At 35.6% G+C, this 26,980-nt stretch overlaps 4 protein-coding genes across 10 annotated transcripts in view; 2 read left to right on the top strand and 2 right to left on the bottom strand.

Annotated features, from left to right (window-relative positions):
- The first annotated feature begins 130 nt into the window (after window positions 1-130).
- LOC105643593 (craniofacial development-like protein) lies at window positions 131-2,857 on the top strand. 2 transcript variants are annotated; one of them, XM_020683062.3, is made up of 6 exons: window positions 131-255; window positions 920-1,009; window positions 1,124-1,251; window positions 1,342-1,512; window positions 1,622-1,810; window positions 2,224-2,857. In XM_020683062.3, exons 2-6 carry the CDS (start codon window positions 937-939, stop codon window positions 2,590-2,592), a joined length of 930 nt encoding a protein of 309 aa, XP_020538721.1. In that variant the 5' UTR covers window positions 131-255; window positions 920-936; the 3' UTR covers window positions 2,593-2,857. The 2 variants fall into 2 exon arrangements, with proteins under 2 accessions (XP_020538721.1, XP_020538720.1); XM_020683061.3 differs by having other exon boundaries at window positions 141-302.
- A 333-nt stretch (window positions 2,858-3,190) lies between these two features.
- Window positions 3,191-6,016, bottom strand: LOC105643594 (dihydrolipoyl dehydrogenase 1, mitochondrial). The gene is made up of 2 exons (XM_012228757.3): window positions 5,614-6,016; window positions 3,191-4,679 (listed from the first exon to the last, which is right to left on the bottom strand). The coding sequence occupies exons 1-2, from the start codon at window positions 5,890-5,892 to the stop codon at window positions 3,429-3,431; spliced, it is 1,530 nt and encodes a 509-aa protein (XP_012084147.1). The 5' UTR covers window positions 5,893-6,016; the 3' UTR covers window positions 3,191-3,428.
- A 677-nt stretch (window positions 6,017-6,693) lies between these two features.
- Window positions 6,694-9,040, bottom strand: LOC105643595 (Protein phosphatase 2C family protein). Its single transcript, XM_012228758.3, has 2 exons — window positions 8,630-9,040; window positions 6,694-7,885 (listed from the first exon to the last, which is right to left on the bottom strand). The coding sequence occupies exons 1-2, from the start codon at window positions 8,795-8,797 to the stop codon at window positions 6,896-6,898; spliced, it is 1,158 nt and encodes a 385-aa protein (XP_012084148.1). The 5' UTR covers window positions 8,798-9,040; the 3' UTR covers window positions 6,694-6,895.
- A 4,194-nt stretch (window positions 9,041-13,234) lies between these two features.
- The window catches only part of LOC105643596 (calcium-dependent lipid-binding family protein), a 38,593-nt gene continuing 24,847 nt past the window's right edge, over window positions 13,235-26,980 (top strand). For 4 of the 6 annotated variants that reach the window (XM_089724194.1, XM_089724192.1, XM_089724195.1 and 1 more), the window contains exons 1-27: window positions 13,235-13,514; window positions 14,132-14,213; window positions 14,429-14,532; window positions 15,802-15,897; window positions 16,005-16,052; window positions 16,266-16,316; window positions 16,824-16,927; window positions 17,102-17,219; window positions 17,995-18,096; window positions 18,226-18,426; window positions 18,716-18,873; window positions 19,186-19,341; window positions 20,409-20,501; window positions 20,639-20,990; window positions 21,512-21,625; window positions 21,821-21,916; window positions 21,994-22,061; window positions 22,171-22,291; window positions 22,361-22,582; window positions 23,052-23,279; window positions 23,376-23,485; window positions 23,709-23,805; window positions 24,626-24,724; window positions 24,816-24,956; window positions 25,452-25,520; window positions 25,818-26,303; window positions 26,389-26,709. In XM_089724194.1, coding sequence (XP_089580320.1) covers window positions 13,500-13,514; window positions 14,132-14,213; window positions 14,429-14,532; window positions 15,802-15,897; window positions 16,005-16,052; window positions 16,266-16,316; window positions 16,824-16,927; window positions 17,102-17,219; window positions 17,995-18,096; window positions 18,226-18,426; window positions 18,716-18,873; window positions 19,186-19,341; window positions 20,409-20,501; window positions 20,639-20,990; window positions 21,512-21,625; window positions 21,821-21,916; window positions 21,994-22,061; window positions 22,171-22,291; window positions 22,361-22,582; window positions 23,052-23,279; window positions 23,376-23,485; window positions 23,709-23,805; window positions 24,626-24,724; window positions 24,816-24,956; window positions 25,452-25,520; window positions 25,818-26,303; window positions 26,389-26,709 — 3,852 coding nt within the window. In that variant the 5' untranslated portion in view covers window positions 13,235-13,499. Of the gene's footprint in view, window positions 13,515-14,131; window positions 14,214-14,428; window positions 14,533-15,801; window positions 15,898-16,004; window positions 16,053-16,265; window positions 16,317-16,823; window positions 16,928-17,101; window positions 17,220-17,994; window positions 18,097-18,225; window positions 18,427-18,715; window positions 18,874-19,185; window positions 19,342-20,408; window positions 20,502-20,638; window positions 20,991-21,511; window positions 21,626-21,820; window positions 21,917-21,993; window positions 22,062-22,170; window positions 22,292-22,360; window positions 22,583-23,051; window positions 23,280-23,375; window positions 23,486-23,708; window positions 23,806-24,625; window positions 24,725-24,815; window positions 24,957-25,451; window positions 25,521-25,817; window positions 26,304-26,388; window positions 26,710-26,980 lie in introns of those variants that run through there. The other 2 variants (XM_089724196.1, XM_089724197.1) reach the window with 2 other exon arrangements.

Consider the following 26,980-nt stretch of genomic DNA (forward strand, 5'->3'; position numbering starts at 1 on the left):
GAACCATATAAACGACAAGTCGTGTATTTGAAAAATTTCGATTCTAAGGGTTTTTGATGGACCCAGCCTGAATGCTGAAGTGGCAAAATCAGAAAGAGAAGGTGAATGATTTTAATTCAATTATTTAATTATAAATTATAAATAAAACTCTAGATTCTCCGAACAGAAAATTGGGAAAAGGAGGGAGCTTTCAGTAGATACGCCTCCGTCGATTGCCCGCAACAAGAAAGAAGAAGAAAAAAACGAAAAGAGCAAGTAAGAGCGAGGCAAAATTGATCAGTTCATCAATTCATAGTCTATAGGTATTTATTTGATCGGTTTCTATGGATTATGGTGTTTGTTAGGGTTTTTTCTGTCTCGTTTTGTTCATGAAAAGCAATTCGTTAGATTTCTTATCAATTTTAACTCTTCTGGATATTTTTGATTATTTGGGGAATTTTCAATATTAACCATACAATATGGAACTCCTTTTTCCACCTAACTGATTTAGATTGAGGACTTCTAAAGAAAAAGGAACACAAATTTTGTTGTGATAGATGCAAATTGAACTGATTTATGGACTTGCTCATTGGAGTTTCCGTCACCATTTTTTTGTTCTCTTTGCGTTTTTTCTATTAATGAAAAGTTTATTGAGGCTTTGCTGTTCGTTAGAACCATAAACACGTAAGTATATCAAGATTAGTTCATTATAATTGGTGCTTATCGTCTAGAATGATTCAATAGCTTGATTAACTATTTAAAAAGAAAGATTTCTCGAAATTAAGTTTCTTAGTTGGAGGAACAAGTAGTGAACTTTCCAAGGCCATGTTTGTGTCTCCGCAGCACACAAGTTGTTAATTAATTTGTGGTGCGGCTTGTTAATTCACTAGGGCTGAACCATATTTGGCATTGAAGTGTTTGGACTCTGTGTTTCTTTCAGGGAAGGTAATGTGAAGAATGGGTTCTCAAATTGAGTCAACACAGGAAGTTAATTCAGTTTTGAGTTCTGGGCCAAAACCTGAAGAAACTAGTAAGAACTCAGTAATCTTTGTTCTCGATTCTGCTGGAAATGTTCAATCATTCGCAATGTGAAGAACTATTAACTAAAAACCAGAAATGTAATGGATTTTTTTCCTTTTTCTAGATATGGATGCTCGGGTGCAAGCTATGTGGGAGCAAATGAATAAAGGGTTCAGTAATAAGGCTGCCATACCCATTTCAAATAAACGCAATAGTTCAACCATGAATGCTAGTTCACACAAATCCAATGATGTAAGGATTCTCTCTTCTGCTCTGCATCTAATGAATTATTTGGATAAGAGGTGAATGAAGTGTAATTAATATAATTTCATCACATGGTAGAATTGGATGACATATCTAGGTCTCGAGCCAAAAAGGACAGAATACTCTGGTCAAGATGAACAGCAGAAAGGAGCAAGTGGCTCACAGGATGGCTCCAAGAGAGTATCCAATGACACACTTGCAAACCTGTCTAAATCATCTTTGGATAATTCTTCACAAAAGAAGTCCGATGTGAGGGCTTCTCTCTTTTCTTTAGTTCACTTTTATCTTTTCTTTGCCTCTATTGAAGGCTAACCAGCCATGTTGTTTGTATATTTGTTACCTTGCTCTTGTTTCCTAGAACTGGATGGCTTATCTGGGTCTGGCAACAACGAAAAGAGAAACCTCTGCACAAGGTGAATTGCAAAAAGCATCTAATAGCTTGCAAAATCCCATTGGCGATGAGGCCAGAAAACTTGCTGCTGCTGCTCTCTCAGCAGTCAAGGATGCTGCAGCTACTGCTGCTGCATCAGGCAGGGGTAAAGTTGAGGTAATTACACGCTTTTTCTTTCTCTTGTTGATTGGCCTTTGTTTAATGGACGTAGCTTTCTGTTTCATGGCTTTATATCCTTGTGTCTGTTTAAAACTAGCCATCCATTTTAGCAGTATGAAGATGAGTCTTTTGCTTTATTGATGGTAGAATTATCTGATAGAAATGCCTCGAAGCTAATGAGCTAGTGCTTTGAATTTGAGTTATCTGTATCGCATAAGTCGCAGTTCTGTATTTTTTTTTTTTTTTTTTTTTTTATAAACTGTCCCAATTGAGATGCACCCCTACGGTAAAAATGTTTTTTCTGGAAGCATTTAATAATATATTGAGAATCAATTGGAAATTCTACTTTATCTGAGTATTTGTGAACATGGTTTTGTTGTCAACATGTTGGTGGTTTTTTTTTTCTTTAGATCACAGAGGTAAGGGATTTCGCTGGCCAGGAAATTGAATTTAAGAAACTTGTTGATGCTGAGTCAAAAGAGGCTGCTGAAAAGGCCAGAGCTACTGCACCTTCTGCAGTGGATGCTGTTCTAGAACAAATTAAGAAGAAACCTAAGCTCAGTGTGCTCGACAAGACAAAGAAAGATTGGGGAGAATTTAAAGAAGAGAATAAGGGGTTAGAAGATGAATTAGATGCTTATAAGAAGAGCTCAAACCAGTATCTGGATAAGGTTTCCTTCTTGCAACGAACGGATTACCGAGAATTCGAGAGGGAGAGAGATGCGCGTTTAGCTTTACAGGCCAGGAGAAAGACAGATATGCGAGAGGATGATGTCTAAGCTTTTAGTACTTCCATCTTGCTAACCTGTTGTGGATTTGCAAGGTGAGCATGTGAAAATCAGGGCTTAAACCTGGATTCTTAAAATGTAATGAAGGGACGTGAGGCCTTCATAGGGAACTGTCTATTGATGGTCTGTAACGAATTGGTGTTGCTCACACAAATGCGGATGGGAATTTTCTGCGAATTTTAATGTTACTTGTCAAGGAAAAGAGACCAGGGGGAGCGTTGCTAAGCAAATGTTTATGCACTTCTATTTTTCACTAGATGGTTTATTGTTCTCCATTGGTTTTTTATACTTTTTTCATATTTAATAATAATTTTAAAATATAAAATTCTGTAATTCTAAATAATTGTCTTATAATTTAAAACTAAATATTTTCCACTAATTTTGATATTTGCAACCAAGCGATGAAAAAACATAAGTTCAGAAAATAAACAAAAATGGAACAAAAGTAAAAATTTCAGCATTAAGGCAACAGCTCCAGTCCATGCATAGAGAATTCCACAGTGCAAATTGGTTGAACAACTAAAACAAAGAAGAACCATCAAGACAATCAAAACAGAAAAACTGAGAGGCAACCCTATTGACATTGATATGAATCAAAACCCAGTGGTATTTCCTGCCAACCAACTCAAATTAAACACCTCAGATCAATGTACATCTCATGCATTGATGTTAATGCGTGAAATTATTCTTTGCAGAAATGGATAACAGTAAACTTCTACTCGAGCATTGCATCTGCTTCAATGACAGATGAAAAAAAAAGGGCAAGTCTTTGCTTAACCATTGCAAAATCCTTAAAACAAATATGAAAGCAAGTAATGTTCAATCTTTTATATATGAATGGGCTTGTCATGAGTGGCCATTGCAGCTTCCTTCAATGCCTCACTCATTGTTGGATGCGCATGGCAAACACGAGCTATATCCTCGCTTGAAGCATCGTAAGTAAGAGCCAGCACTGCCTCATGAATCAGTTCACCTGCATTAGGTGCCATGATATGGACTCCCAATATTTTGTCTGTCTCCTTCTCAGCCAATATCTTGACCAACCCTTCAGCATCATCAATTGCCTTTGCACGGCTATTTGCCAAGAAAGGGAACTTGCCAACGCGGTATTCAACACCAAGTGCCTTAACCTGCTCCTCAGTCTTACCAACAGAAGCAACCTCAGGGTGGGTATAGACAACTCCAGGGACCTTGTCGTAGTCTACATGGCCTTGCTTACCAGCTATAAACTCCACACATGCAACTCCATCCTCTTCTGCCTTGTGAGCCAACATCGGTCCTGGAATTACATCCCCAATTGCATGCACACCAGGTACATTTGTTGCAAATCTTTCATTGACTAGAATTCTTCCCACCTTATCTGTTTCCACGCCTATCTTGTCAAGACCAAGTCCAGAAGTGAACGGAGACCTGCCAGCAGAGACAAGAACCACGTCGGCTTCAAGTGTTGTTTGATCACCACCAGCTGCTGGCTCAAGTGTCAACTTCACACCATCTCCAGAAGTATCAACTCCTACCACCTTAGTTTTGAGCATGAATTTCATCTTCTGCTTCTCGAGTGTCCGCTGGAATTGCTTGCGAATTTCTCCATCCATGCTTGGGACAATATCTGGAGCAAACTCAACAACAGTGACTTCTGAGCCAAGCCGTCCCCACACAGAGCCCATCTCAAGCCCAATGTAGCCTGCCCCAATGACCACAAGTTTCTTAGGAATTTCTTTCAAAGCCAAAGCACCAGTCGATGATACAATTTTCTCTTCATCAATGGTGATTCCAGGTAGAGATTTGACATCAGACCCAGTTGCAATTATGATATTCTTGCCTTTAACAACAGTATTTCCACCGTCAATGGTGTCTACAGACACCTCAGAAGGGGAGAGGAATTTGCCATACCCTTTCACATAGGTCACTTTGTTCTTCTTGAACAAACCTTCAATACCTCGGGTAAGATTAGCAACAGCTTTGTCTTTTTGGCCCATCATGGCAGGCAAATCGACTTCGACAGATGAAAACTTCACACCATGACTTGCAAATGAATGCTGAGCTTCATGGAACATGTGGGATGAATGAAGAAGTGCCTGAAGAAAACAAGAGTTAGAAAGTTTTTTGGATGTGGCAGATATTAGGAACTACACACATTTTCCTATGCCTATAAAAGCATGGGGGAATAAAAAAAATAAAACAGAGTTTTAAAGCAAATAAATTGGAATGGAGGAAGCTAGTTTGAACTTCGAAAAACCACAAGAATGTATAAACTTGAATCAGAAAATTATCAAATGCTTCAATGAAATTTATCAGGAAAAAGGGTATAAGTACAATCACCCATTTCAGAAAAGAACAGAGATCTGCTTACCATAAGTGCACTGTGTACATTCCCATGCCAATGAATGGTAGAAATCAGATAAGTAGCATAGTTAAACAAGACATTTTGAAATTAAAGGTTCTAGCTGGATGATAATCCAATGCTCATATCAGTTACCTAACACTTCTAATTTGAAATTTCATTGATAGTTAGATACAGTGTGTAACTGATTAATCCTCCAAAGATAGAGCATGTCGTTTCTCCACAGATTACAGCAAATCCACAAAACTTTGCCATTTCACCAAAGAATGAAACAAAGACTAATTCATCATAATAACCAGCACTTCCTTGAAAAATGGAAGACAACATGTTTAACCATCACGGAGCCGTGCTTAGCAAAATAGAACTCCAAGAATCAGGGAGAGAGGAGAATTGAAGATGTGCTATTCAGAATAAGAGAAAAAGTAAAAGAAGTAAAAATTGGAATAAAAAAAAAAAAGTTTTCAAATAATCCGCAGTAACAAAGCTGGGAATAATACACCAATCAAACACTAATGCGCAAGGGAAATGGTAATCTAGTCAAGCTAATAGATCTTGACTAGATAAAAATTAATTCAGACAAATGAAATAAAAGTAAATTAAACAAAATTATACAATAGATGTACAAAGAAAAACAAAAACCTTAGAGATATATCAATCAGCACATATACCTTAGAAGGGATGCATCCAACATTGAGGCATGTGCCACCGAGAGTTCCACGTTTCTCGATGCAAGTGGTTTTGAGTCCGAGCTGTGCGGCCTTGATAGCGGCGACATAGCCACCGGGGCCGCCGCCGATTACGACTACGTCGTTCTCGTCAGATCCCGAAGAGGCGAAGCCGCGGAAGAAGCTGGTGAGTGAGGAGTACCTGAGGGCATCCGGACTGGAATTCGAGAAATTTCTAGTGAGAAGGTAAGCCTTTCTTCTTGCCAAGCTTGCCATCGCCATTTTTGATTGTTCTGGCTTTTACACAAGTTAAGTTTTCTATCTATACCTAATAATCAAACAAAAATAAATAAAATACCAATTTTTTCTATTATTATTTAGAGACTGCGGCTATTGACAGACCAGAAGAATATGTTGGCTTTTATTTTTATATATAAATTTTCAGAATAATCTGGTGTTTACAATTTTAGAAGTTAGCTGTTATTTTTTTGACACATCAATAAGCGATATGCAATCGAAGCCTTTGGATACGTTTGACTTCCTATTTTATGCAACCGGAGCCTTTGATCTGGTCTACATCATGGTTGTCCGTAACGAATGGTAAGTGGTCAACCATTAGTGCGGTAATTTAACTTTTACGAAAGCTAGGAAAACCTTCTTTAATTTTGATTTGCCAGGCACAGGAGTAATTCCATTATTTGGCATTTCCTAGTATAAAATGGTGGCCTCTCGCCCCAGTTCTTCAGACTTGTGGTGGACAAATAGATAGCCTTCTAGCTAAGGTGACGATAACAAGGCCTTTATGAAACACCAACCCAAATCAGATTAACAAATCCAGTCAAACAAACAAGATATCCTGTACAAGAGTTATAATGATCCATCACCAAGGATCAACCAAATTGTGTTTTTGGGAATGAGAACAGATAGAAAACAGTGCATGCGCAAGACCCCAACTCCAAAGAATCGCAGGAACGACAACTCAATTTCTAAACTTAAAACAGTTATTGTATTACTAACAAAGGAAAATAAATAAATTGCAGGCTTTACACATTGCAGGGAACCCTAATAAGCAATACCTAACTATAAAAAATAATCTGACGTTTTGATTAAACATAAAAATCCAGAAACATATAATTTGCTCCCGCTACAATTATCCCGGTATACTCTTTTACCCCTAGCTCCCCTACAAAACTTCTGGCTGTTTTTTTCTGAACTATCTGAAACAGCCACAAACTGATACAAATCCTTTATCATTAAAAATCTCATTAAATAAATCTCTGTACATTCAATTTCCTTCTAACAAGCTCCTCAATCTGTTTCGGGCCTCCTCAGAAAGACCACAACACCTGAACCTTCGCCTTTGAGGAGGACATGACTCAACAGGACTAGGAGAAGAGAAGCAGATGATAACTGCGGTGAGGTTATCAGTTGCATGCAGGCGCGATGCTTCCCTGACGAGTTCTCTGGCGCATAGATCTGGGTCATCGTGCCGCCTGAGACCACGACGGACAAAGCTGACAGCTTCCTGGCTTGAAATGACATCCCATATGCCATCACACCCAATGATCAAAAATTCATCCTCCTCTGTTAACAAGAGCTGTCGAACATCTGGCTCCGCAATGAGAGGTGATGCAGCTCCTAATGGGAGTTTCAAATCCCAGTCTCCAAGAGCTCTAGTAACTGAAAGATAACCATTCAGATATTCATCCTCAATGTAGCCACCCAACTCCTCAACGCGCTTGCGTTCTGGCAGATAAGAAGGCCTGTGATCTTGGGACATATCAACAGCTACCCCTTTCCTGCATAAAACTGCCCGGCAGTCACCAGCATTTGCAACCAGTAGATGCCTTCCAATAACTAGAGCAGTCAGTGCTGTGGTTCCACAAGCACTGCTAACACTCCTTTCATCAGCCAAGGCGATGTCTGCCACTAAAAATGCTTTCCTATGGGAATCCACCAATGCCTCTAAGAAGACAGCATCAATATCAGACGTTTGAGGCAACTCAGCATCTTCAAAAAACAACCTCATGGCATTTCTCTTGATATAAGTAGCAGCATCAGGGCCACCATGACCATCAAATACCGCATAAAAAGCACTGGGCCATTTGAAGAAAGAACCCAGATAAGAAGACAGATCATCAATCCGAATGTGTTCGTCATCCATGGAGGGTCTTGTTCCAATGTCTGCATAGCTACCAGAGCGAATGGTTGGAAAAGACTTAACAGCAGAAGACTCCATAGCTGCTTCTTTCATCATCTCTGTGCGAGTCACAGCCTACAATGCAAGACAGGCAGTGGTTAGCCCATGTTCTGAAGGTTTCAGGAGAGAAATAAATAAATAAAAATAGCAAAGAACAGACAGAGAAAAGAGAATTAAGCTAATCTAACATGAAGTAACATATCCCAGTGATCTAACCAAACCGTTAGTTAAATTATTTAATTACAGGTGCCTTCTTCCACCACTCTTGTAACTTTCTAATCTTTCTTTTGAGCCTTTTCAGCCAATTGTGTTCTATGGTTCATCACTATAATGAGGAGGCAAAGCTACTATATCTCTGATCTAGCATTTAAACACCTTAAATTAAACCGAAAATATATAATTTAATTTCTTCTATGTGAAAATATAAGATTCTTCCCAATTAATCAGACCTGTAAAAGTCAGCAACGAATCCCTACATACACAACCAACAAGTGGAGTATCAGAAGCTACTTCAATCGATCGACAACAAACAACTTGTTGACAAAGAACCAAGAAAACCCGTATACAAAATCGATAAAAGACAATAACTCAGCAAGAAGCCCGTCAAAAATCAGAAATCTGATGAAGAACAATCAACCCTAAATCTACACTTAGGCAATAAATCCACCCACGTATAGAAAAAGTAATATCATGAAGCCCTTGAATCGGTCAAGCAAATCTTAGCATATCAATCATAAATTATCGTAAAATAAATCCAAAAGAACGTAAAAAGAGAAAATCGAAGACACGCAGGAAGATCAACGGAACGAAAATTATTACCGATTCGAATCGAGATATGTCGGTGGTAATGGCCTCAAAGATCGGAGTCGAAGGAACGGTCACATCGACGTTCAAATTCTGCAGATGATACTGCACATCAAGAACCCGAGGCATGCTCGGTGAACAGATAATCTCCGCTTCCGCCACCAATTTTTGACTCATAATCATCTTGGAAAGGCCGTCGCTTAAAAGATTCTTCCCTCTTATAGTTCTACCAATAACGAGGTTAGGGTTCCAATATCAAGAAATATCTCACGCTTCAAGTCGCAAAATCGTCCCTCTCTTTCTTTCGAGAAACAAAAGATCTAACTATCGAATCAATTGAGGTTTGAAATTGAGATTCTCAATTCTCTCTGTGTCGCTCTCTCTTTTCGTCTGCGTAAATGGTGTAATGAATGTGAAGCTAAGCGCAGGAATGAGTAGGGTAATATATATCTCAGATTAATTGAATCATAATCCAAGTAGGATTAGGTAGAAGTTTACTTTTGTTTTTCGGACTAATTAGTAATTAGAAGTTTAAAAAACAAAAAAAAAATTTTAACCACAGTCAGCTTTTTCTTTTTTTTTTTTACTTAGGTAGATTAATTAAACATCAATTTATTTTAGAATCTAAAATCCTGGCCATACTAAATTTATGAAGAATAATTAAAATGTCAAACTATTTTAAATTAATTAAAATATGTAAATCAGTATTTTCATATGTAAAACGTTTGTTTTTTTTTTTTTGCAATTTATCTCAAAAAACCGGCTGGTACCTGTAGCATAGCTCTCGGTAACGGGCACGTGTGGGGTCCAAGCTGAGGTGCTGAGGTGGAGACCAAATAAGAATAGTTTGATTTTGTAATGGGAAACGGTGACAGGTTCATCTGAAATTTTTGAACTTTGCGGCTGTTAATTGTAAGCAGCGGTTTATACGTTACAGGAAGTTGGGATCCCTTTCCTTATACGAGTCATTTCCCACTAGTGAAAGGAAAGGTTACTGATTGAGGTGCGACCTCTTTGCTTCTAATTGAAGCATGTCATTATTATTTCAATCATAATTATTATTATTTTTTTTTTTTAAAGATTCAATCATAATTAATTAAAACCTTATTATTCATGAATTTAATTAATTTTCTAATTGAAGCATGTTATTATTATATTATTTCAATCACACTTAATTAAGATCTTATTATTCATGAATTTAATTAATTCATGAATTTAATGAAGCCATAGCTATTGATTTGCTTCTTTTTTTTTTCATTTGGAGATATAATGTATCGGAATAGCAATATTACACAGTATAGATAACCTTATACTTATTTATCAAATTAATAAAAAAATTTTATAATCGAAATAATTCAAATCCGATATTTCTCACTCCTCATGTTAAAGAGAATACTAATCAACTCATGAGTTCATGTTTGACTTTATTAAAGTTATTATTACTTATTATTGAAGGTTGTAGATCTATATTTGGTGTATTTCTAGCTTGTGCAAAGTTTCAAAAATGGAAAACACTTTTTTTATTTTATTTTTTTTTATGTAAATGAAGCTAATGCAAAATTGACACGTGATGGACAAATTACATCATGGAGAGATTAGAGAAAGAAATAGGACAACCATGACTATCAATTTTCACATAAGCTTTCAAATTTCTAATCCAACAATTAAAATCTCGTTAAACTTAATTTATTTTTTATTTAATCCATGTTAAAAATATATATATATACAATTTTATTTATCCTCACAATTAGTTAAATTTTTTTTTTTCGCTTTTTAAATTGTTGAAAATTTTATAGTAAATAGACATTTTACTCCTAATGTTATTTTTTTATTAGGAAATATCTTATAAAACGCGTCAATGCATTGATACTCCAATGCTCACTTTCATTGATTAAGCAGTTAGTGCCATGCCCAGTCACAACAGGTTGCGTACATGGACTTCATTATTTGGTCATTTTTTTCAGTGGCAGTCGGCGGATCGTAATATGTAATTACAGCCAATGATTAAGTTACTTATCATAATTCCAATTCATTATTTAATTCCAAAGCTACCCAACTTAAACTCTCTTTTTCCTTTTCTAACCTCTAACTAACCGTTGAAAAAACACCTAAGCCGCCTAGATATTTTGGGTCCCAATGTCAATTTGAAAAGCTAATTTTAGGTAAAGAGGGCAATAGGGGCCTTTGTGATTATAAACGTGTATTAGATGACAAATAAAGGGAAACTTAAACGCTTGGTGATGGGTTTTTTCTTCTACGAGGAAAGAAAGCACTACAATTACGAAATGGAATTGACAAATTGAGTGGTCGACGATGGTTGGTGCTTTTAGAGCAGACCTAGAGATTTTTTTTTTTTTTTTTTTTTATTCTGCAAATGGCAAACAAACAACCTTCTTATTCTCCCCTCTTTTTATGTTCTTCTTATCATGTTGATTAGTTTAATCTTAAACTAACCAATTTTTTATGGCACTGTATTCCCATTTTCAGTTAAGATGTCAGATTAGAAAGTAGTGGTGCAAAATTTATCCAATACGTGTTAGGGTGGGAATCACTTGTGGGATGAATCTTATACTACCTTCCAATTAGATATCTTATCATCTTACTTTGTTTGCATGGCTGAGGAGTAAAGTAGGCATTGCGAGAGGGGATAACCAGCTTTTACAAATCAATCCATTTCCTTTACATCCGCCAATACAAATGTGATTAATGGCAAATAAACAAATAATGGGTGACGAAAAACATTGGGGCTAATGGGGCGTTTCATTCAGTTGATAGTTGTTTTACACCCAATAATTGGATTGTAAGTGTTTAATAAATTTTTTAATCTGCAACTAATGATAAGCGATAGAAATCATGATGATCAGCTACCACTATCAACCATCAGTTATCAACTACTATCATTTACGATCACTATCATTTATCAGCTGGCACGAATCGCTAAATCAAACGGTAATAATGCTTTTAAGACTTACCAAATTTTATGGGGGAAGAAATGCACATTAATTGCTTTTTCTGTATGATACTTACCTTGATATCCCTTCTTATGGTGACCTTTGAGCAACAGTAAATTGTGCGATATCTAGAGAGGTGATATATCTTGGGCCCCGAGCCTAATCAAGACCATTTAAAAGAGGCCATTAAATGTCTTTCCATTGGTACTGGATATAACTTGATGGATTTCTAAAATATTAGCTGTTTAAGGAATTTATTAAAAAAATTAGTTTGACTAAATTAGTCTTTTATTTCAAATAAAAATCAAAGATAATTTGTGAGTTTTTGCAAAAATATTATTTATTATTTTTTAAAATATTTAAATTTCTGATAAAATAATCACATTAAAATGACTTGTAGTTTGAGACTGAGGGAGTAATAATCGGCAAAAAAAAAAAAAAAACAGCATCAATTGCATATCTCCATGCTTAGGCTTCTTTCCATATAAAACTCATATTGGACCGTTCTTGTGCTGCAGCCTGCAAGCATGAAAAATACCAAATTAATTACCAAACGACTTTCTTATAAGGGAAATGGTAAGTAGCAGAATTAAACATCAAAGACTCTTCAGATAATATCGCTTGCGAGGGAAAATGGGACAGCTGTATCCCCTGAACGTACAGCCTTACACTGCATCCGAGACTTCCTCGTAGCCATACGACGTCGTAATCAATCAATATAAAATATAAATATTGTTCGTGTGTAAGTAAATATTTTTCTAATTAAGGGCGGTAATGTTTTTATGTTTTCAAAAATATCTTATTTTATAAACTATTTTTCATCATTTAAGCGAGGCATGTTTAGAAATTAAGTGTTCGTTTCTTTTATGAATGTTAAATTATTCTTTTTTATTTTTTGGAGGGAAATGAATGTTGAATTCTTAATTTTATATATTTCCTCTATTCCATGTGTATAGGCTCTTTTTTATTCATTTGTCTTAAAATATAGTTTTATTTCATTTTTAAAAAAATAATTTATTGTTTAATTTATATTCATGGTCCCGATTGTACATGTTATAATTATTAATATAGAGGTATTTTAGGAACAATAAATAAAAAATACAATTTATTTATATTAATAAGTTTTTCTAAAATTTTACGTAAAACCAAATGGTACCTATATATACATATAGATCGGAGGGAGTACCAATTAGACATCAAAATTTCATTTTCATGTGAAATTCCAACAATCAAACACTCTATTAAAGTGCCCATTAGAAACAATTACAAATATATAAAAGTAAATTGAAATTTTGATATAGAGAATGAAATGGAAAAGAGAATAATAGAAAAAAGAATGTTATAATAATGAGATTGAAATTTTTATTCTACATGAGCTAATGTGATACTCCCTCCTTTTGTTTAATTTCACTGTTCTTTTTATTTTCATGTAAAATTAAAAATATCAAATTTATACGGTGCATGAGAGATGAAAAAAAAAAAATCATTCATAACAAGAAAATCGAAGCTTATTCAAAAATTTAAAACATGAAAAATTCAAAATTCAACAATTTTTGAAGGGGAAAAAAAAAAAAAAGGGATTTATCTGAGATAGTGAGTAGTCATGTAATGAAACACATGGGACCAGGACAAATTTTCCTTCTCGTAGTCTTTACGTGATACTTTTCCACGCCAATATTCGCAACTCACAAAGGGACCGAGACAATATTTCCTTCTCCTTCCTGTCACTTCTTCAAACCGTCCGCTTCTCTTGGCCGTTTTCTCTCTGTACAGATCAAAGCAGATACAGGTTTCGAGTTACAACAAACCCTAACTCTAACCAGAATTACAAATTTCATTCAGTCTAATACACTACTTCGCCACTCTTCAATGGCGGTTCTTCTACATCGATCGTCGTCAATCTGCTAAAAGATATTCAACTTTGATCAAGCACCATGTTCGAAGCTCACGTATGTTATTTTTCTTTCTTTTTTTCTTTTCTTTTTTTTTTTTTTTTGTTAATTGCAAAGTTTCCTTTATTGTTTATTGTCAATTAGCGATAAGTAAATAACTATGAAGTTTGGTTTCCTTGAATATTTCATAAAAATGCCTGGGAATCACGAGTATTCAGGCTCTTTTTTTATTTATTGACAAGCATTTCTGTTTGTTTTTCCTCCATTTTGTTGGCTAATTTTGCATGGAGCATTGCTTGTGAATATAGGGAACACAATTTATTGTTGGGCACTAAAGTGCCTAACTGTTTATTAGTAGAATAGGAACTCTGAGATGATACACCGCAACTTGCTGCAAAGGAAATCAAAACTCAACTTGAACTTGACCTGGTATTGCTTTGTTGACGTTGCATGAGATGCCAGGATAACTCTTGGTGGATAGGAATAGTGGTATCTGTACAAAACATAGTAAAGTGTTTGAAAGTGCAAATGCTTCTCTTGGAATTATGTTCCAGTTAGGTTATATTTTAGTGATATGATTATGTGGTGGTGGTTTTATTGGTTGATCATGTCTGGTAAGTGTGTTTCAGATGATATATGGGTGAAGTAGTTTTTATTGATATTTTTCATTTTAGGTTCTTCACTTGCTTCGAAGATATTTGGGTGAATACGTCCATGGGCTCTCAGGAGAGGCATTGAGGATCAGTGTTTGGAAAGGTTTGCCCTCTATTCTTTTATCTCTTTGTGCTCTATGAGTTTGAGCAAATTTGCTATATTTTGGCTCTGAGTTTGAGCAAATTTGCTATAGCATGGACAATCAGCATTGTAGAAACCATCTATTTCTTTGAGACTGCTTGGCAGAATTTGTTTATGTGGTGATCACTGGATGCCATTATTTCGTCCCTCTCTTTGATGTTTACTCTTCTTTGTAGGCGATGTTGTCCTCAAAGATTTGAGGTTGAAGGCAGAGGCACTAAATGCACTGAAACTCCCAGTCACTGTCAAAGCTGGTTTTGTTGGTACTATTACATTAAAGGTGGCTGATATTATGACCCATAGCTCAGGATGAATTTTGTATCCTGATATATTTCTACATCACTGTTTACGTGCTTTAGTTTGTAGAATTAGCTTGTTGCAGTTAATATATTGGACAAGCATGTATATTATTTTGTTTGTGAGGTGATATGCATTATATTCATAATGCCAGCTGTGACACTTACTTGTTTATGGGTCTTCCTTTTTATCTATTTTACCATTACACGAATGGTTCAAACATGTTTTGGCAGAGATCAATAAACAGTGTTCCTTGCTTCAAAAAACATTATGAATGCCTCAAAGGTTTAACTAAGAAATAATTGCAAGGGAAGTGCTATGAATACTTGGTACTACACAAAAGAAAGAAAATATTTTTGTCCAATGAAGATGGGGAATATGGATTGTGCACTTACTATGCTTGTTGAGTTTCTTTTTCTCTTTCTTTTTTTTTTTTTTCTTTCTTTTCTCAAACCTGGTTAGTTTCTCACTTTTGTATTCCAAGCCTCTGTTTGTTTAAACGTTTATGGTAAATAAAATTATTATTTTTAATTCTTTGATTTGTTGGTTGTAAAATTGAAAATTCACCATAAATTATTCTTTCGGTTTCTAGGGGACAATTTTAATTTTCTTCAGTGGAAAAGATAATGGAAATGTTTTTATATATATATATATATATGAATGTATACTTGTGTGTATATATATTTATACTATGTCTTTGGTTGGAAACGACTTGCTAATTGGCAAACTAAACTTCTTAGTTTTCCATTGACCAGGAAAAGTTGATAGTTAAGTAATTCTTTTTTGTGCTTCAAACACGGGAAAAAATTTATATGGAGCTGAAAATTTTTTTCTGATGCCCCTTAACCTTAGTGTTGGCTATGAACACTATCTGCTGGAAATGAGTTTCAAGCTTAACAACTACAAAAATAGAAGACAACAAAAGAGAAAAAAAATGTCATATGAGATTCAAATATTTCCTTTGACTTGCTTAATGACTTCAATATTTGATCGCCATAGCATTGGATTAAATTTGTGCTCGTTCATGGACAAATTTGGAATTATTATTGATTATTGTTCAAATACTCTGGAAATTAATCATTTAACTTGATTGAAATCTGAAAGTTCATGAAAGTTTCTCTAAATTATTTCTGTTCTAGGTCCTTGTTAGCCTAAACCACACCTTAATTTCTGTAACATGTCTACCTATCAGATGGTTATGCCCTGATTATTGATTTTGTTATTTCCTTTTTTTTTCCTCTTGAACTGTCAGGTTCCATGGAAAAGTTTGGGTAAGGAACCTGTGATTGTTCTCATTGATCGTGTCTTTATTCTTGCTCATCCTGCTTCTGTTGGTCAGATTCTCAAGGTAATATGGTGATTCGTTTGGTTTTAATGATGAAAACTTAATATTTTGTTCAACCATGATCTCTTTTCATTTTTCCCCTGATTTAGTTTGTTCATTCTTTTGTGCAGGAGGAGGATAGGATAAAGCTTTTTGAAACCAAACTTCAACAGATTGAAGTAAAACTCTCTCTCTGTCTCTCTCTCTCTCTGTGCATGACACAATTGCGCACATGTATTCTTATGTTTTCTCGATGCTTGTTTCCTAACTAACCATCATAATTTGTGCACTACATCTATAAAATGAGTCTATATTGAGAGATACGGAGCTTTCTCTCCTGATGCACTTATAAATATTTCTTTCCTTTTTTTTTTCCCCTCTTATTTGTGCAGGAATCAGAACTGACAATCCTTGAAGGAATATCTAGGTCAAAGTTGGGAAATGTATGGTCTTTGGTTTCAATTTTTCTTTTACTCATGTATTATAGTTGCTTGAGCTAAAGAAAATTTAGTCATCTGTTTTATCATTACCATGCTTATAGAAGACTTTATTCTGATGATTATATCTCTTTTGGGAATGTGTTGATGCAATTTATCAGTTACTGAAAACATTGTGGACCTTGCTAATACACGAACATCATGATTCTCTGCTTAAAAGTTTTATTTGTGCCTTTACTGTTTGTTTCTATAGTCTTTGGATTATTTATTTATCAGCCTTAGCTGTTGCTGCCTGCAATTTACCCATAGAAAAAGTTTGGACAACTTTCTTAGCCTTTAAGATGACAAAGTGGCAATGACACCTTTCTTCATTTGCTTTCTCTGAAAAACATATGCTCTCGGTTCTTTATTTTTTCCTACATACATTTGATCTTTTGAAAGTATAGTACCATGTGCTTTAATGTGCATTTCTTTATATTAGGGCAGTAAACCTGATATATGATGCTTTTCCAGCCTCCTCCTGGAAATTCATGGCTAGGCTCTTTGATTGCCACTATTATTGGAAATCTTAAGATTTCAATCACCAATGTCCACGTCAGATTTGAGGATGAGGTCAGGTTGGTGTCCATTTATTTTAAAAATTACCCTTTCTCTCTTTCATTTCTAGTTTGGTCTCTTTATGATTTGTATAGCAACCTATTTTTGTTTTTAGTATTTATGCATGAGTCAGTATTTTGTGTTCCATCCTAGTATGAACCATGTTTATTGTAAGAACCTGGATGTTTTTGCAGCAATCCAAGGCATCCATTTTCTTTTGGTGTTACCTTAGCCAAACTGGCAGCTGTCACAATGGATGAGCAGGGAAATGAAACGTTTGACACCAGTGGTGCACTGGATAAATTGCGGAAGGTAGCTTTTCTTCATTTCTTATTCAGCTGTTTCTTCTGAAAAAGATAGCTAAAAAGTAGCCTGTGGCATTCAAATACTATAAGCGTTTGCAAGAATTGCTTGATCAAATTTGCACTTCCATAGTTTCATTGGTATTTGTTTAGTTGTTTTCAATATTGTTTGTTGTGGGTGGGAGCATGTCTTTGGGAGGTTTTTTCTGTGACCCAATAGCAGTCCAACTTGCTTTGGGCTGAACCATGGCTGTGGGGAGAGGATTATAAAGTATGTGTTTCCTTGGCTTCTAGTTTGGCAACATGGAGCAGTGGGGCATGTATTGGCCATATATTTCATAAGCTATGAACATGGTTGTTTGAAGGAGATTAGGGGCTATGAGGAGCCCGATTTCTAATAAGGCGATGCTTTGAGTGGTTAAAGCCTTGCCTAGTTACTCAGCAGCAACAGCATATTTTTAATTATTTTATGTAGGATATAGCTTTAGTTTGGCAGGATAGGAGGAGGAGGAGAAACATAATCAATCCTACCTAGTTTTGATTAAGACTTAAGCTGAGTTGGATTATATAAAATTTTCTTCATGTAACACTTCTGTAATGTGGTAGAGAAGTAGTTAGGATTCCTGTAGCTGAGCAGGTGCTTTCCTTTGCATACTGGTGAAACTGACTATTGTGATATTGGAGCAACTGGTGATGTTTTTTCAAAATCCTTGCTTGTTAATTTCCTATTACTTTCATCTTATTAAGATTTAACTAATGCCTATATATATATTTTTTTGGAACAGTCATTGCAGCTTGAAAGACTTGCTATTTATCACGATTCCAACAGCCTTCCTTGGAAGATAGAAAAGAGATGGGAAGATCTCAATCCCAAGGAATGGGTCGAGGTTGCTTACATCTGGAATCATTAGCCTCTATACTTCTGTTGTAGCATTGTTACTTGTTTTTCCACAGAATAATTGATCAACTAATATAATGCGTCTTTTTAATTTTTTTTCCTTGTGCTGATCCATTAGATATTTGAAGAAGGTATAAATGGACCTTCTAGTGGCTATGGAACGGTGTCTAAATGGGCTGTTAATCGTAACTATCTGCTGGCACCAATCAATGGAGTCCTCAAATATCATCGTCTTGGAAAACAGGAAAGGGTTGATCCTGAAATTCCATTTGAGAGGGCTTCTCTTGTTTTAAGTGATGTCTCGTTAACAATTACAGAGGTGAAAGCCTTTTCTTCTTATTATTTTAATGTGCTTTATGTCATCTGTCAGTTCTGCAGTTACTGCCATGGTTTGCTGTGGTTCAACAAGACAAATTTGAATGCCCATTTCTTTTAGAAAAGAACCTTTTGTCTTATTTGATCACCTCTGGCCTTTGTCCCAGGGTTTCATCGTTCTCTTTTTTCCACTTTTATTTGTATCTACAAATTATTTAAGTACTTTTCTTCTGTTTTCTTTGCAAGTAAGTGATTTGCTAAATTCATGTGCCACTTGTTTTTTGTTTTCACAGACACAATATCATGATTGGATAAAACTTCTGGAAGTCTTTTCAAGATACAAGAAATATATTGAAATTTCTCATTTAAGACCTGAGGTGCCTGTTTCAAAGAATCCTAAACTGTGGTGGCGTTATGCTGCTCTAGCTGTCCTGCAGCAGAAGCAGATGTGGTACATACATGCTATTTTGTAAATATATTTGATTATTTAATGTTCTTTTAGATGTTTCCCTTGCCCCTTGCAAGTGAAATGTATTTTCATTGACAAGCACACATGCTTTATTTGTTTTGGCCAAGCTTGGCTGCAGCAAAAGAAACTGTGCTGCAATCTTGCTTGGTTGGATGGTGTATTGGAAAAGATGCTTAGAGAATTCATTCAAAAAGAAAACAAAAAGGATAATCTACTGAAGCATTCTTTATTGTATTCTGCAATCTATTGTATTTCTGAAGTTGAAACCCTCTTTTTAACGCTGTCCTGCTTCAGCTACAGATTGTCATGGGACCGAATCAAACATCTCTGTCAGCTTCGTCGCCGTTATGTTCAGTTGTATGCTAGTTCACTTCAACAATCATCTACCGATGCCTCAGAGCTTAGAGAAATGGAGAAAGATCTTGATTCCAAAGTTATTCTTTTATGGAGGTATGAAACACTTATTTATTTTTTTTTTGGAAAAAAAACATTCTTAGGGCGTTCCTTGATGTGCATTAGTGTAATGATCAATGCTGAAGAAAGCATTTGATGATGGATTTCTTGTGTAAAAATGTTCAGAAATGATACAAACCAAATCTGACCATTTTATATTGTAAAATTTTCAAATTGAACTAAGCTCTATCTTTTTCATTGGGGGTTCATAGAAAGACCTATTAGGCCTAGGTTACGCATTGATTGGTGGCCCTCCCACTTCCTAAGCCTATTCCATCAAAATTAACAACAATAACCCTTAGGAATCTTTGTGAAAATGATTTCACAAACGAAATCTGACCATTTTATCTGGTTTGTAAAATTCTCAAATTGAAATGAGCTCTTCTATATCTTTTTCCTTTGGGTTCATAGAGACACCTATTAGGCTTAGGTTGCACATCGGTTGGTAACCCTCCCACTTCCTGGGTCCATTCCATCAAAATTGCGAAGAATAGTCCTTATGAATCTTAGCAAAAATCTATAATCTTTCGATGGGTTCTGTGATCTCAACCCCAACATAACCCAGTAAAATAATTGGATTATCATAAGGCAAACTTCTTTGAAGGCTGAGCAAGCCCTGAAATGTCATTTGTAAATTAGTATTATGACCTTTATGATGAATGTGGTTTGGTATCATAAATCTGCATTAAACCAAAATCAATGAGAACAAGAAAGCCAATCATGCTGTGTGGTACCATGGTTTCTCACATCCATCCCTGATGCTGGTTACAATGTTGATCCCCTATAAAACCCATTAAAATGATTGATTGATATTCAGCGACCTTTCCTTTAAAGGCTAGGCAAGTCCTGGTCTCCGAGTTTTGTATCATAAAACTGTTTCTAAATGTTCCCGTCATGCATTTTACCCCAGGCTAGATTAAGTGCTATTTTAGTATTTTACGATATGTATGAGGTTCAATGCCATGAACAATGACAAAAATTCTAGAATTTCACTCTTACTTTTCCATCTGTTCTCATTATATTTCTGTGTTGGTGTTTTGTGTTTCATTTGTCCATCATTTTAGGTTACTTGCTCATGCTAAGGTTGAATCTGTAAAATCAAAGGAAGCAGCTGAACAGAGGAGGCTTAAAAAGAAAAGCTGGTTCTCATTTAGATGGTTGGTTGGAACTTTATTTTTTTGTTTTTTGTTTTGTTTTTATTTCACTTCTAGATCTGGTGAAATCTATATGTTTCCTTGTAAGTTTATGATTTTCAAACTCTCCCTATTTATTTTGATTTTGCATTTCACCTTAGGAGCACAGACTCTGAAGATGACAATAGTGTGGATGCTTCGGAGGGGTCAGAGTTAACAGAAGAAAGACTGACTAAAGAAGAATGGCAGGCAATTAATAATTTACTTAGTTACCAGCCTGACGAGGAGTTAATGCCGCATATAGGAAAAGACATGCAGAATATGATTAAACATTTGGTGACTGTATCTATCGGGCAGGCTGCTGCCAGGATTGTTGATATAAATCAAAGGGAGATTATTTGCGGTAGATTTGAGCAATTATACGTGTCAACAAAGTTTAAAAATCGAAGTACCCACTGTGATGTGTTGCTGAAATTCTATGGTTTATCTGCACCTGGAGGTTCACTTGCCCAGGTTTGTTGGCTGTGATAGAAAGATCATGGTATACTTTGCCTTTTGAGTTAATAGTTAGTAGTTTTTTCACCTGAATAGAAATTTGAAATGTTGAGTTTATCATCAGATAGATCTGTACTCTGTAGAAATTTTTTTTTGAACTCCTTTCTATTTTTTCAATTTTTAAGGTGCTCTGGTATCATTTCTGTTCTTGGCTTTTGTTGTCTATGCCAAAACTTTGTATCTTGTAAAAACAAAAACTAATTTTTGTGGTTTCTCTAAGTTGTGGACCCCTGTTTTTCTTTTGTAAAATACCAAAATGCAAAAATAAATATATTTTTACAATAGATTTTTCTTTGACAGTTGAGAAAAAAAAAAAGATCCAAAAATCAGAACAATAACAAACTCAAACAATCGATTCTTTTTAAAATTCATTTTAATGGGTTTTTAGACTAAATTGCTATAATGAAGACTTAGATTTTGGTCTGCATATATTTCATACTTTTATTGGACTTATATACAGTATGCAATTTGTTTCGCAGAGTGTATCTAGCGAGCAGAAGGTGAATGCATTATCTGTTAGTTTTGTACACTCACCAGTTGGGGAGAATGTTGATTGGAGGCTGTCAGCTGCTATTTCTCCTTGCCATGTTACGGTGATTAATTAGTTCCTGAGAGATTGGGAGTGGAGTGATTTGTACTAATATCAAGCTGCGTACAGTAGTTATACTGCTTTCCTTACCAATAAGATCTTGAGGAAGACATTTTACTATTTGCTCTTCATATCTTTCCCTTGTTCCGTTGCAAATCATCATTTTCCCTTCTCTTCCTTGTGTCATTTTTGCTGACAGGTTATGATGGAAAGCTTTGATCATTTTTTTGAGTTTCTGAAGAGAAGTAATGCAGTCAGCCCTACTGTTGCTCTGGAAACTGCAAATGCTTTGCAGGTATTGATGTCAATATGTTGAACAGATCACAGTATTGATGTTAAACTAATCTCTTCTTTTTCCAATGCCAAGTGCAGATGAAGATTGAAAAAGTGACTCGTCAAGCACAGGAACAATTTCAGATGGTGTTAGAGGAACAGAGCAGGTAATTATTTGTTCATATATTTTTGTTATTTGTTTTATATTTCCCTGCTACAATGTTTATTTTTGCCAAAAAGGAGCAAATTGACTTGTATATGTGCTTGGTTTCTCAGATTTGCTCTTGACATAGATTTGGGCGCTCCAAAAGTCAGGGTTCCTATAAGGAACGCTGGTTCTTCAAATTGTGATGTGCATTTTGTTTTGGATTTCGGTCATTTTACATTGCAAACTGCGGTATGGTGTTCTTATTTAGACTTTTCCAATCAGTTTTTATCTGTGCTCAAAATTTATATATTGTTCCAGGAAAATCAGTCTGATGAACAAAGGCAGAGTCTGTATTCTCGTTTCTACATATCTGGAAGAGATATTGCTGCATTCTTTACAAATTGTGATTCTGATTATCAGAATCCTACGGTGGTTGTACCAAAAGATAATAGTCATGCAAGAGCATCTTGCATTCCCAAAAAAAATGATATTTACTATTCTCTCATTGATAGGTGTGGAATGGCAGTAATTGTTGATCAGGTATACTATTTAGCTTATTCTTTTCTCAAACACAATACTTTTATTTCTCTCTTTGATTTTGAAATATTTGCACATGTGAGTTTACCAGTAAAATGTTAAGAATCTGATAGAGAATAATTACTCTGGATGTTAATAATTTTAAAAGTTGTACTTTGTAGTAGTTGTACTTGTGCACATGTTTATTTGAAGATGAAAGTGCCTCACAGAGTAAGCTGTTGATGCTCATATCTATTTAAGTAACAAATATTGATTGCTATATTGCTGCTTTATATCTTGAAAATGTCATCCAAGTTCACATTTACTTAGGTTTTGACAGTTTCATGAAATGTGAATCCTAGCATATAACTTTTTTGTTTTCACCTTTTTGCGAACTCTCTTGTACCTTTAGTATTATCACTTGAAAAACTTCTGGTTTTACTTATTATTGGAGTATGAACCTGAGGTGACGTTTGTTATCTGTTTATTGAAGATCAAAGTACCTCACCCAAGTTATCCTTCAACACGCATATCTGTTCAAGTGCCAAATCTTGGCATTCATTTTTCACCAGCGAGATATTGTAGACTTGTAGAATTGTTGAATATGTTGTATCGCACAATGGAAAAATGTGGCCAATCAGCTGTTGATAATTTTCAAGCTGAATTTTCTCCTTGGAGTTCTGCAGATATTGCTACTGATGCTCGAATCCTTGTCTGGAAGGTAAATCCTTATGTTTTTAATCATAAGCAGAGTTAGCTGGTTGAATACATGGCTTGGGAGCGAGAAAATGATTACTGTATCAATATCTTGGTTTAGGGGATTGGCAATTCTGTTGCTACATGGCAGCCCTGTTTTCTTGTGTTATCTGGACCTTTTCTTTATGCTACGGAATCTCGGAGGTCCCTGGGCTACCAGCGGTGCTTGAGGTTTGCTTTTTCAATCTCTTTCCCATTATTTTCCAGGCTCTGGTTTCCGCCTGCTGCTTGTAATGTAGATGTCTTGATTATGTTAATTCTTCCATTAATTTTTTTCCTTCTAACACCTAGCTTTTTTTAACTTTTTGGTTTTTTTAAATTGCTTGGGCTGATCATATATATTATCTAGTTTGGAGATTTGTCGCACACTTAATCTAAGACTTCACTGTTGCAGTATGGCCGGTAGACAGGTGAATGATGTTCCTCTGTCAAATGTTGGTGGCTCCCCATTCTGTGTTGCTGTCTACAATAGGGGAATGGACCTTCAACAGGTGAGCCACGTAGGTTTGATGTTATTAAATGCTTGCAGATTATGGCAGTGGCTTAAGCTTGCTCTTCGCCTGGACCTCAATGAACCTAAGCTCTTTCTTTCATTCACACCCACTACTACAATCCCTTCTCTTCTCTCGTGGTCACGTATTGTATCTGTGCACTATGAGATTCTTGAACCATGCTAATTCTCCAAAACTGAGTGAAAATGAAAATTATGTATGGAAGGATTTTGGAACTCTTTTATGCCTACTTAGAATGAAGCAAACTGTCCATTCAAGAAAGACACGTTACGCATATAACTCAGAAAAATTGCCTAATATTTCTGCAGGATAGTATTATTCTTTGTGATTACTTGACCTAATGCTGTTTATAAACATCAATTATCGTGCTACTACCGTAAAAATTAGCTTGTTTAAAGGATGCTTCCAACTTTTGTTCATTTACTTGAACTACATGCATTTTTGAACATCATAATTGGACGTAGCTCATGTTTAGCTGTGCACTATGATGATAATGGAAAATAATTAATTAGCCATGAGATTTCACCTCGTGTTTTTTTTTTTCTGCTGCTGGAGTTTATACAAATCTGAATGTAAATATTTTTGGATTTTGTAACTGCTAAGTTGTGCATGAGACAAACATAGTAAGTAATGACATGATTTAATGCTTTTTTATTTCATGTTACTGAGCTCACTGAACTTTTACATAAATGTAATGAAAAATGAAATATGTGCTGCAACTGATTGCATCTATGCTGTTTGGTGGTTCTTGACATTTGTTGTCTTTTATGAATTTAATTATGTATCTTATTTTCCCCAGGCATTGGAATTTTCTAGCACCTGGATTTTAGAGTTTCGAGATGAAGAAGAGAAAGCAATTTGGTTTAAAGGACTTGTGCAGTCTACATATAAAGCTTCTGTATGAGATGATATTATTGCAGGCAATTGGTATTTTGTTTTTTAGTAATTTGGGTGCTTATTACTGGAAGTAACATTGATTTTAAATGCAGGTTCCTTCATCAGTTAATGTACTTGAAGAAACAAATGAAATTGCAGGTGAATTTGGTGAACCCCGGAGCGCAGATTTGAAAACAGCTGACCTTGTCATTAATGGGGCACTAGTAGAGACAAAGTTTTACATATATGGAAAGGTTAGATGTTGTGCATTGTCCTTAGGAGGAGAAAAAAAAAAATTTATATATATACAGATTTTTACTAATTCGTGCAATTCTTTTTTATGCTTATTGAAGTTTTAGGTGAATTCATCTAGCTATTAGCTATAACATGATATTGGTTAAATTATTGTTGCAGTTAGACCAGCCACCTCACCGGTCCAGTTTGGACCGAAATGGGGGGGGGGGGGGGGGGAGGGGGGCTAGTCCTTGTTCCTCTCTTTGGAGCTGTAACTGGCTGGAACCCTCCCGGCTGCTGCCGGTTCTGGCCATGTTCGGTTAAAAAAAAAGAGAAAAGAAAAGAGAAGCACTGGAACTGGACCAGAACTGGTTTACATCTCAGTTCAGAGCCTTATTGGCTCTGAACTGCCGGTTCACTGAACCAGCCACTCCTAGTTGCAATTGCCTTTCAAATTTCTCATTACTTCCAAGATTACTAATTGAGTACTTCAATATTTGTTCATTATCGTGCAGACTAGCGATGAAATTGATGAGAAACTTGAGGAGACTCTAATTATCGAGATTCTTTTTGGTGGGGGAAAGGTTTGTGCTGTTAATTATTAATGGTTTCTTGCCTGTAAATGTGACTTAGGGGGATGAAATTGGCTCTCCTAGTAAATTTGCACTTTTACTAGAAAGGTCTGAAGATTCCTTGATACAGCAATTTTTGTTGGCTAAATGATAATAATAGTCTTGGGATAGACAAATATGCTTGAAACAGAAGAAATCACAAGAAAATTTCTACAAGAATCCAAATACCAATTCCTTTTGTTTGCTTTTTCAGAAACAACTAAAATTTGTTGCTACTGCTTTTGCTTGTGTGATAATGTTGCTTTGCAGGTGTACATGATTCGTTCGGAGGGTGACCTGACAGTCAAAGTGAAGTTGCACTCTTTGAAAATTAAAGATGAACTTCAAGGTTGTGTGTCTACAGAACCTCAGTATTTGGCCTGTTCTGTGCTGAAAATGGATAAGACAGTCTCTTCTCCTTGCCCTCCAGACCTGGAAGAGAGAGATATGTCTTTTGTACCTCCTGATGATGAAGATAATTTTACGGATGCTTTGCCCGATTTTCTGTCATCTGATTCTGGTGTTTATTCACCAAGGATGAATATATCTCATTTTGGAATTTGGGGAGATACCAATGAATCTTCTGAATTTGATTCTGCGGACGCTTTAATGCATGAACAGGGTCTGTTACAAGGAAAGCAAATTTCGAATGAGATATTTTATGAGGCAGAGGGTGGTGATAGTTTGCATTTCGTATCTGTTATCTTTTCAACAAAGAGTTCCTCTTCATCTGATTATGATGGTGTAGATACGCAGGTACAAACTTGATTATGACGAATTTCAATTATTATTATGTCAAATATTAAATTGTTATGCTGATGTGTACATTTGAAATTTTCAGATGAGCGTTCGCATGTCCAAACTGGAGTTCTTTTGTAACAGACCTACGCTTGTTGCTTTAATTGGTTTTGGCTTTGATCTAACTAATGCAACTTCTGCTCAAAGTAGCACAGATGTCGCTGGCGTCACAGATGATAAATCTTTGATTAACAAAGAAAAAACTGAAGATAGTGGGCGAGTTAAAGGATTTCTGGGGTATGGTAAAAATCGCGTTGTATTTGATCTGAACATGAATGTTGACAGTGTCACTGTCTCTCTCAACAAAGAAGATGGTTCCCAGTTTGCTGTGCTTGTGCAAGAGAGTTTCCTGTTGGATTTTAAGGTGAGGAGAATGTTATCATGAACACCTTTTCTGCACATCTTTCCTCTTTGAATATTACAATGAAATTTGAAACTCCATTTTGAAGTTTTTATGGACCCTATCCAACTGTACATTTTTTCTCTAATGTTGCATCACTTCTTTTGCTCCTCTCCATTGCTAAATCCAAATATAACTTTAGGCATAGCATCTTCTTTGCCCTCATGCCTCTCTTCCTTAGATTTTAGATCAATATTCCCATCTTGCTATGTTATTTGACTTCAGTTAATTTTTT

Source organism: Jatropha curcas, chromosome 7 (assembly GCF_041381405.1).
Source record: "Jatropha curcas cultivar XTBG-Jc1 chromosome 7, XTBG_Jcur_1.0, whole genome shotgun sequence".
Lineage (NCBI taxonomy): Eukaryota > Viridiplantae > Streptophyta > Magnoliopsida > Malpighiales > Euphorbiaceae > Jatropha > Jatropha curcas.